At 43.0% G+C, this 10,359-nt stretch overlaps 1 protein-coding gene across 1 annotated transcript; it reads left to right on the forward strand.

The window, feature by feature from the left end:
• Positions 1 to 2,013: 2,013 nt before the first annotated feature.
• Positions 2,014 to 10,316, forward strand: LOC131445147 (tumor necrosis factor ligand superfamily member 10-like). The gene is made up of 6 exons (XM_058616032.1): positions 2,014 to 2,327; positions 3,387 to 3,527; positions 3,957 to 3,990; positions 4,097 to 4,201; positions 7,935 to 8,188; positions 9,261 to 10,316. The coding sequence occupies exons 1-6, from the start codon at positions 2,214 to 2,216 to the stop codon at positions 9,468 to 9,470; spliced, it is 858 nt and encodes a 285-aa protein (XP_058472015.1). The 5' UTR covers positions 2,014 to 2,213; the 3' UTR covers positions 9,471 to 10,316.
• The last annotated feature ends 43 nt before the right edge of the window (positions 10,317 to 10,359 follow it).

The following is a 10,359-nucleotide window of genomic DNA, read 5'->3' on the forward strand; positions in this document are numbered from 1 at the left end:
CCACAACACGCAACAATGTTAACAATGTTCCTCTGAAAATGCACTGGCTGATTAAAATCTCAACGTTGCGGAAGATTGGAGTGACACGAGGTTTCTGAAATTCCCCTGAAGTGAATGAATTCCCAGGCTCGTAGAACAGGAGAGAACAGGACGGGAGAGGGTGAGTGATACGATGAAACTGTCTGGCCTCAGGCAGGGAAGATGACACCCTGAGAGAGATGCCTGTCTTCAATCCCATGGCAAGCAGACACACACAGAGAGAGACAGAGAGAGATCATGTGTGTGGAGTTAACTCTGTAAGCGGAAATGATAAAATCACAATAGTTTGTTGTGCTTATCTGATTCATCTCTTCCCACTTGTGGTAGAGTTATTATTTTTTTCACCCTCATAGAAGGAATCACCTGTTGATTCTCGGTCATTCCACACACATGGAGCAAACAGAAAACAGCCCAGTTAAGTTTACTTAAGTCAACAGGAAAAAACTGTTTTGATGAACAAAAGCAAAAGTATTCTGATGTCCTTCTTGCTTTCCGTAGATTCCTCGTACATTCACTTCATCATCTGTTCAACAAATAAAAAGATTGTTTACTGGTTGTGAGGACAAAATTGTTCTATTTATAAGCTGAATTTAGAGGGGAAAAAAATACAGGTAAAAGCATAATTGAAGGTGATCGCACTCCCTGTAGGATTCACGACAAAGTCGTCATTGACTTTCTTGACCGTTGCAACCTAATGAACGCGTGTACCAAGTTTCGTTCATGTACGTTTAACGCGACACCAGATGACCCGATAGAAGGTTTTTTTGCCTCCGTTTTTAGCCCCTCCCACTTCCAACTTTCCAAAAGAATAATAACCTTAACTTTCAACAGGCTTCGTACGCACCTTGTGCTGCTCGGACCCTAAATCTACCAATCAGTGTTGTTATGCTCCACACTAAGTCCTCACTGTTATCTTACGGTCTTCAGTGGCTTCACATTTGGAGACAGGAAGTCATAAAAGCCTCTCGAGACGCACTGAAGTGGCTGATGTTGAGAAAGTGGGACGTGAGTGACACAAAGCTTACTTTGAACTGCAGAGAGGAGTTCACAGTTTTCAAAGCCTGAAACATTTAACCCAATAAAAGAAGAGGGTCATGCTTGTGTTTTACTACAGTGGACATAAACCTGCTTCCTCCTCAGCAGACGCCATCAACTGGCTTTTGGGTTTCACATTTTCACAGACTCTCGACACGTGTTTTCTATCAAGTCAAATATGCTCCGCTGTCTCTTTAACGAAGGCCGGTTTTATTCCACGATACTATCACGTGAAATATTGTTGAGCGAACAGCGACTGCCGACGGGAAAGACTGGAAATCTAAACATCGAAGACTGCATCTGCTGATCAGGTGAGGCCTACAAAATAAAAAATCAGTGCAATGTGCAAAAAAAAAAAAATTAAGATGGAATAAAAACATGGAATTAACCTTTTTTTTTTTGCGTAAACCTCCTGCATCTCTTGAATACTGTATCTCTCTCCTCTCTGGTCTCCCTCACAAATCCCTCCATAAAACTTAAACTGGTCCAGAACTGCATCATCAACAGAACACCCTCATTCCACTACATCACCCCCATCCTTCAACAACGGTCGATTTCAGAATGAAATTCAAAAATCCTCGTGCATGCCTTCAAGGCCATCCACAACCTCGACTTCTCAACCTCCTCCCGCTTCCTCAGAACCTCGTCCACCATGAGGAGCAGAGCTTTCAGGCTCTCTTCCTCTCAAACCCACCTGTTCAAAATAAGCCACAACCACAGGGCAAAGTGGCATAAAGTGACCGTTGTTAGTGAGATTATTAAAGCTGATTATAAAGCTGATTAGTTGTTGTGATGAAGGTGAAGTTTGAAGCACCTGAAGCTGCATTTACAGCATCGCTGCTCATTTCAGTCTAATAACAGTGACATCTTGAGGCTGCTGTAATCCTTCATACCTCCCTCTCTGCTCCACCTACAAATTGTTGCTCTTTTTTCCGGCCTCCCTCTCTCTCTCTCTCTCTCTGTCCCTCTCAGTTTCTCTCTCTCTCTGAAATGCAGCAGAGCTTGATCTGACTTGTCCTGCCTGCTGGAAGCATTTTCTCCCTCTGCTCTCTCTGTGTGTCTCTCTCCGTCTCTCTGTGTCTCTTCTGGACATATTTGGTTGCTTCTCTCTCTCCTCTCCCCCCCCCCCATGCTGTGACATGGCCATTTCCATTTCTCTCCAGTGTCTGGGGCTCATCATACTCGCAGCAGTCCTGCTCCAGACCATCGCCGTCGCCATCAGTTTCATCTACTTCAACAAAGTCCTGAACACAGTAAGTGACGCGTTTGTCTTCAGCCTCACAGAGTGACAGTGTGTGTGTGTGTGTGTGTGTGCAACTGTCCAACGATGACACATCTGAATGAGGACATTACCTCGTCACACACTCATGTTTAAGAAGAGGATCGTTTGTGCAAGTGGTGCCACGGAAACTATTTTTAACGCTCGGTTTAAGACCTTGTCAGATATGATCTGCCCTGAAATAACAACATCACATACTTAGAGTTCAGACCCACTCTGTTCTCTATAAAGACAGTAAATCATGTTTTTATTCGGCTGTTATTTAAACCTCGCAGTGAGCAGTTTTTTGCTCATTTCCAGTGCTGCAATGTAGCAAAGTACAAATACTTTGTTACTGTACTTAAGTACTTTACTTTATTTATGTTTCTAGCAACTTTTACTCCACCACATTTCCTCCAACTGTCTTTGTTACTCGTCACGACCAAATAAAGTCAGAAGCAGAAGAGTTGGTATTATGGTCTGTATTTATAGAGCTTTATTTGTCTTGATCTTTCATTGACATTCACACACTGCAACGTGGGGTTAAGTGTCTTGCTCAAGGACACATGTGGACTTGCAGAGCCGGAATTGAACCAACAACCTTGGCTCAACCCTACTCTAACTCTTCACTTTTACTTCTAAAACAAATGACTTTTAATACTCAAGTACAGTAAATGTCATGTACTTTAAGACTTTTACTTACTAAGTACTTTATACAAGACTGGCTCACTTCACGGTGGAACTATTACGGCTAAAGTTCTACAATGAGGAGAGAGTGGTGGGCGAGCAGACAGGAGGAAAAACAATTGGAGGAAACGTTAGGTTAGGATGGAGTGGTTTTGCGAGACCTTTCAGCGACATGAAACATTTTCAGACATGTGTGGAAATCTGTGAACGCTGCTACAAAACAAAGCGGAGGGATTTCATCCTGAGCTCTGAGGACATGAGAACTGGAAAAAAAGTGACTGTACCTGCACATTAACAAATACAAATACTACTGTTCAACCAAGAGAATGATTATAAGATCTTTTTTGCATCCTTTTCTCGTCACCAGATGCAGGAGAGTTTCTCCAGGAGCAGCGTGTCCTGTCTGATCAACACAGACCAGCAGTCCCAGCTGGAAAGGTCGGCGGCCGAGGACAAAAAGAACCCCTGCTGGCAAGTCACCCAACAGCTCCACTACCACATAGAGAAGGTTTCCAATCATTTTCTGTTTAATCCTCCCTTTTCTCCCCCCCCGTCTTCATATTATGTGCAAAATGAGTGAAAACAAAGCCAGATGTGGTTGCGAGGTTTGTTTCTGTGTCTTAAAAAGACACCGGTGGTAACCAGGGATGCTCCGTCCTCCCCCACGATGTTGTAACACACTCGGGATCTTTTTCCTTCATACTCAATTACTCAAACACGTCTGGACATAATAATAACAACACTGACACGGCCAAATGGGAACACTGGGTGAGAAGTGGATGATTTGTGGGGTGAGACGGCGGATTGCTCCCATTTGAAAGATTCCTGCATGTCATAAAATCTGCAGAGGAGAGGATGAGGCGAGATAAGATATATAAACCCCCCCCCACACCTTCCTTTATGCCCCCCTGATTCTCTCTTTGTGTCTTTCTTTCAGACGATGGCTGAGAGACTCCAGAAGGAGATGAGAAGTAAGAACAGCGCCTCGTTTCACGGTCAATTACAGCTAATGGGACTTCAGTGGTAGACGTTCTCAACTGAAAACATCTTCGTCGTCGTCTGCTCGTGTTTTCACAGATAAGCTGACGGGAGTGCGGCCCATCCTGAGCCCCGGGGCGCCGCTTTCTAAAGTCGCTGCCCATGTGACCGGGGTTTCCGCCACAAAGTCTCCTATAGCAGAAAGTGAGTCAAAACTATTTATGCTGCTCTTTATGGAGGCAAGTGTTCCTTAACTCTTAGTGCTAGCGCGGCACGGATTAGTGACACAGGTGCACTCATTGTAATTTGCCGTGGGAATAATACACAACTCCTTATATGGACATCCTGTGTGTGTGTGTGTGTGTTTGTAGGTCGCATATTCAGGCTTTAAAAAATTTGTTTTTCCGTCTCCTTCTGTGTTGCTGATTCACTTTATATCGCATTTTTAGTAGTGAAATACAGTAGCAATAATTGTGCAGAAGTCACAAATTACACTTTTTTTTTTAAATTTTTGTTAATTCAAAACGAGCCAAGTGAACTTTGAACTGTGACATATTTTCAAATTTCACTAATTAAATCTTCAAATCATTTTCAGCACTTTTTGCTCAGGAAAATTCCAAAAAAATTCCATCAGATTGTCTATTCCTCTTTAGCATCCTTCACGTAACAATGCTGCCCTGCTGGTACAGATATCATGTGTGCAGCATAGGTGTAAAGGCAGAGCGACGTGTCCACTGAAGGCAGAAAATAAGCCCTCTGATTGTTCGAATCCTCTGATTGTTTTAAACGAAGCTAAAAAGACACAATAAAAGAATCATGGGATTACAACAAGATGTTTCCTTTTGGCCTGCGGCCCACACATTTAAAAAATAATAATAATCATGATAATGATCTGCGGTCTGTTGTCGTTAAAATAAAAAAAAAAGACTGTGAGACAACCAGCGTGGGCCACATGTCAGTAGGCGTGTTGCGTACAGACGCAGATTGAAGCGAGGCCTTGTGTGTCTTCACCTGCACGTCTCCGGTGCCAGAGGTGAGGAATGTGCTGCAAGGCTTCCCAGGCGGCTTTCACATCCAATAATACCTGCCTGCCTACAAGTCTGTCAGGACCTGCAGATGTTGCAGCTGCTTCTGCGTGACCTGGAGCGTCCCAGGAGTTTTCCTCTGCGTGAGTCATGTCTTCATTCATGTCTCTCCTGTCCTCTGTCTCTGGCATGAGGACCGTGGGGGTTTAACATGGTTTTAATGCATTAACCGGACAGGTAAAGCAAAGGATTGTGGTTAAGGGTCTGCCTCATTAGGACCAGGTGTTGGTCTCTCCATGAGGACTACATGTTCTGACAAGGTCAGTGTTCATGCCAGGTTCACAGCTATTTGGACAGCTTAAACAAAGCGTTAACCATAACCAGTTCAAGACAAACCCAAAACCTTAGCCCTAAACTTAACTCGACAGGTCCAGGTCCTGAAAAGGTCTGTGTCAATGCTGGAAAAAGTCCTAAAGAGGTAATAAATTCAAACACACACACACTCTCATGTGCATCCCAGATGATAGAGACACAGAGAAGATTGTTAAGAATGGATTTTCTCTTTTTCTTTCAAAAAAAAAACAACAAAACCCATGCACCTGCCCAACAATGTCAACCCTGCACCACCAGGGGGCAACTCTTCAATGCCCCTCTTTGCTTACGTTTGCTGCCTTAAACTAACAATAACGTGGACGTTGTCTTTGATCAGCAGCTCGTTACGAAGTGAGACACGTACTCGTACTGTTAATATTTACTGTGCATCATTTCAATGTTAAGAATTACTGCTTCTACTTTGAGAACAAACATACGATAATGGTTATTTTACAGACATTTACTCCCCCAAACAGCATCGTTTTTATTTTTATTTTTAAACCGTCAATTCTACCAACAGAATCCATTTGAATCAGTTAAATTTTTCTGTGATGCTGACGGGCCACATTTGGCCCACAGGCCACCAATTGTTGACCACTGATTTAATCTTTATACAATTACAGAAAAAAAATATGGTGAACAATAAAATAAACAGAGATAACTGTGACTAGAAGGGGGTACAGACCCCTCCCTGCTGAGGAAATCATTAATTAAAATGATTAAAACGTTTAGTGCTTTGTTAGTTCTATGTGTTTTAACTCTGAAGTAGACGTCTGTCTGATGTTGCTGTTATACTGGAGTCTTACTGGAGCTAAATGTGGAGCGCCGGTTCATTTTGCTAAATGGTGCTGCTACTTAAACCACCATGACCTCCTGACCTCCTGACCTCCCTGACTCAAGGTCACTTCCACACAGTCACACCTGACGCCCTGCAGTGACTCCACTGCAATCCTGCCCTCTTTTACCCTTAGAACACAGAGCATTTCGGCTGCTTTTTTTTCCCCATTACTGTGTTTAAACGTAAAATTTAGAAAATACTGTACGTCACAATTCACAAAGTTCACTTGGCAAAAAAAAAAAAACCTGTCTAATTTGTGACTTCTGCACAATTACTGCTGCTTTATATCACTACAGAAAATGTGACATAAAATGAATCATAACTTTGACTCAACAACAACATTTTTAAAGCCTGAATATGTGACCTATAAACACGCACACACACCCAGGATGTCCATATAAGGAGTTGTGTATTATTCCCACGACAAATTTACCATTGGTTCACCTGCGGCACAGACCCGAGCCTGGTTCAAATCTATTTTAAATATAATATAGAGCCTATGGTATGCTTCACCGATTTGCATTTAGTTTTGTATTACTAGAACAGGTGTAGTATTTTTGAAAAATTGTGCTTCCCAGCCTCAGTTGGACACTGTTTACATTAGAAATATCTTCATTCTTTTCTTTGTTACGTGCCCACCAGTGACACTTGGTCCTGTTAGCGTAACTGTTAGCAAAGATGGCAGACAGTGTTTACTTTTTAGACCCACTCGTAGGGGGCGGGACCTCATTCCCAGAATGTAAACAGTGTCCGCCATCTTTGCTAACAGTTACGCTAACAGGACCAAGCGTCACTGGTGGGCACGTAACAAGGAAAAGAATGAAGATATTTCTAATGTAAACAGTGTCCGCCATCTTTGCTAACAGTTACGCTAACAGGACCAAGCGTCACTGGTGGGCACGTAGCAAAGAAAAGAATGAAGATATTTCTCAACTCAGGGGAAACTGAGGTTGGGAAGCACAATTTTTCAAAACTACTACACCTATTCTACTAATTCAAAGCTAAATACAATTCAGTAAAGTATTCCTTTAAGTACAGACCCAGGGTGCCAACTGCACATGGATGAACTTTTATATGTCGTGTAAATATGCCAGATTATCAATTAAGATCAATCAATCTGCACGTATTAAAACATTTACAACTTTAACAAATGTTCATGTTTGACTGGTGGACATTATAGAGGGAGCGAGAGAGACACAGGAGAAGAAGTTTATGGCAGCAGAACAAACGTCAGTGTTACATGATATTGACCACAGACCAGCAGGGCAGCATTGTTACTCGACTCTAAAGCGATAAAGAGCTGTTTCATTGCTCAATGTCATCTATGTGACGCAATTTCAACGTCTGTGTGAAGGATTTTGAATGTTAAGGATTGTATTTCTGTCTTCTATCTCTAATCCTCACGGACAGAGCTCATCTGTCACTGCTTTCTCAAACATGTGGCTGTTGTCACGTCCCTTCATAATAAGAAGAAAACACAACATTTGACACCAGTACAAAGCTGATTTCATGACAGTCCATTAGTTGTTTGGCTGCTGCTGCTGCTGGTGTGTGGGCACATCTGTGAGCGTTATTCACCCGCCACCTCTTTCACATTTGCTTCTCATCTCAAACTCCCGCAATCTCAAGCGATCTTGCATCATCATAGTGTGGATGGCTCTAAAGCTTGTGCGGGGTTTGTGTTCTTGTGTTTGTGTTGCAGGCACGTGGAGCAGCAGGGGGTTTCTGGGGGAGCGCATCAGAGCGTGGGAGGGCCAGAGGGGACTGTCCTTTCTGCAAAACATGGAGCTGAGAGGGGGAGAGCTCTTGGTGCCCACAGCAGGCCTCTATTACATCTATGCACAGACCTACTTCAAAATTCCCTCCACGGGGGACACCGAGGCGGAGACAAAGGAGGAGACGGGGGAGACAAAGGAGGAAGAGGGCGCACTGCTTGTCCAGTACATCTACAAAAAGGTTCGGACATTTATTTGTGATGTTCTTCACCTCGGAGAACCTGTGTCACCGTGCATCCCAGTGTTTTCACTACAGCTATCGTTCCTTATTCAGATTCTGCCCAACAAACTGCTACACCAGCCTCATCACAAATGAAGAAAAATATGGAGGAACAACAAATACGCTTCCTCCATATTGTTTAAAATGCCTTACAGTAAAAAAAAAAAAAAACAGGTCCAAGAAAGCATTGTCTAAGAACCACTATGGTATGACATGGATGAAATAACAGGAAGTCTCGGTGGAATACCTTGGCAGTGAAACTCAAACAGCACCCACACTTTGCAATCAAATCACAATGCAACTTCTTCCTAAAGCAAACAAAGTAAGAGGCTGCGTAAAGTACATACCTCTGCAGTCTGAGGGAGGAAACACATGGACAGGGCAGGAACAACACCACACCAGGTGTGTTAATCAGGAGAGGAGGAGGAGGAGCAAGCGAGTGAGTGAACTCAGAGGGGTTGCGTTCAAGAACGGACTGACTTTCCACCTGGTCACTAAACTTACGTTAGAGTATAGCGTGTATAAAAATGAGTGACTTCTAACAAACAGGGCACTCACGCCTCCCTTTTCCATACTTGTTAGGGAACTACGGTGGCCTTTACATACCAGAAAGGATGATTTGACAGACTGGAGGATCTAGGGATACCGATATTAGCCTGATGCAGTCATTTCAGACCATTTATGAACGCATGAAGCTGTTTGTGCCGGGTCATTTCAAAGACACAGTTCTTCAGCTGTGGGACAAATATTGTTCTCCCCAAAAAGAGGAAATGAACAGCCCACACATGACTCGGCTAAAATGCTTTTGCGGATTTTTAACTTACATTTGTACAGTGTGTGCAGAGTGAAGCATGTGATAAATAAGATTTTTGGATACCGATACTGGCCGATACCGTTTCCCGTCCCTGTCACACACTGGACCTTTATGATAAAGTTTTGTTTGGTTGCTTTAAAAAAGAAAACACTTCATCTCAGATGCCATCAGACAGTTCTTGTTAATCTAACGCCACTGTTTCCATGTTGTGGACCACAGATGAGTTCCTACACGGTGCCCATCCTGCTGATGAAATCATCACGGAGCGCCTGCTGGCCTCGCGGTCAGGAGCCGGGTCTCTTCTCCCTACACCAGGCCGGCACCGCCTTCCTACAACCCGCTGACCGCCTCTTCATCACGGTCAGCAATGCAAGCGCCATGGAGACGGACGGCAGGGCAAGTTACTTCGGGGCCTTCCTGGTTGGCTAAAGAGAAAGACGAAGGAAGTGAGAAATGGACAGAAGTTAAAAAAAACCCAATGTCAGGGGTTTGCTTGGTAACATGAGCAGCTGGCGCCAATATGACAAGGAAGCAGAGCCATTTGGTGTGTGTTTACTGCAGCAGGGAATCCAAGCTCACACAGGATATCACTTCCTGCATGACAAAGTGCAACTGCATGACAGCGCCAACGCTGATCATGTGGTGCGTTGAGAGGACAGGGCGTTTGGACGAGTTCAAACGATTGCAGATTAAATGTCGTGCTCGCTCATGTGGGAACAGTAATAGTCGTCGTTTCGGGGGAAATGGCAGCAAGTGTTGGCTAAACATGACACAGAGTTGGTATATTGTTTTTCAAAATAAAAGATATAAAAGACATCACTTAATCATTATGAATAACGAAGCTTAGTTTGCTTGAACTGTTTGAATTTCCACTTTGTGCAATGTCTTTGAATGAATTAGAGCTGAAACAGTTACTCGATTATTAGTCGATTACTTAATTAATCGTCAGCTATTTTGAGCATCGATTAATTTCTTGAAGCTTTTTTCATGATTAAAACAAGACTTCTGATTGTTTTAGCTTCTTAAATGTGAATATTTTCTGGTTTCTTTGCTCCATGTAACAAAGAAATCATTAAAAACCGAATCATTTTGGTGTCTTTATGATTCAATTTCCTGATTGAATCATTAAGTGCAACCACCAGTTTTGTCTTTTATGTTTGAAACCTGTTATTGTCAGATGAACAATAACTCTTTTATTTATGTGAATACTTTCCACCTTCTTATCTTGTACAATAAATAATAATAAACAAACGTCTGTCAACGTCCGCCACCAGATCTGCATCTCCTCCTGTGTTGACAGTTGTGGTTTGACGTGAGT

Source organism: Solea solea, chromosome 18 (genome assembly GCF_958295425.1).
Source record: "Solea solea chromosome 18, fSolSol10.1, whole genome shotgun sequence".
Taxonomy (NCBI): Eukaryota; Metazoa; Chordata; class Actinopteri; order Pleuronectiformes; family Soleidae; genus Solea; species Solea solea.

What these genes read in the sequence shown, in the direction of transcription:
- LOC131445147 (XM_058616032.1), top strand. Translation starts at nt 2,214, where the DNA reads ATGGCCATTTCCATTTCTCTCCAGTGTCTGGGGCTCATCATACTCGCA. An exon ending in TCCACTACCACATAGAGAAG is followed by an intron (nt 3,528 to 3,956) that starts GTTTCCAATCAT and finishes TCTTTCTTTCAG; the next exon opens with ACGATGGCTGAGAGACTCCA. An exon ending in TCCAGTACATCTACAAAAAG is followed by an intron (nt 8,189 to 9,260) that starts GTTCGGACATTT and finishes TGTGGACCACAG; the next exon opens with ATGAGTTCCTACACGGTGCC.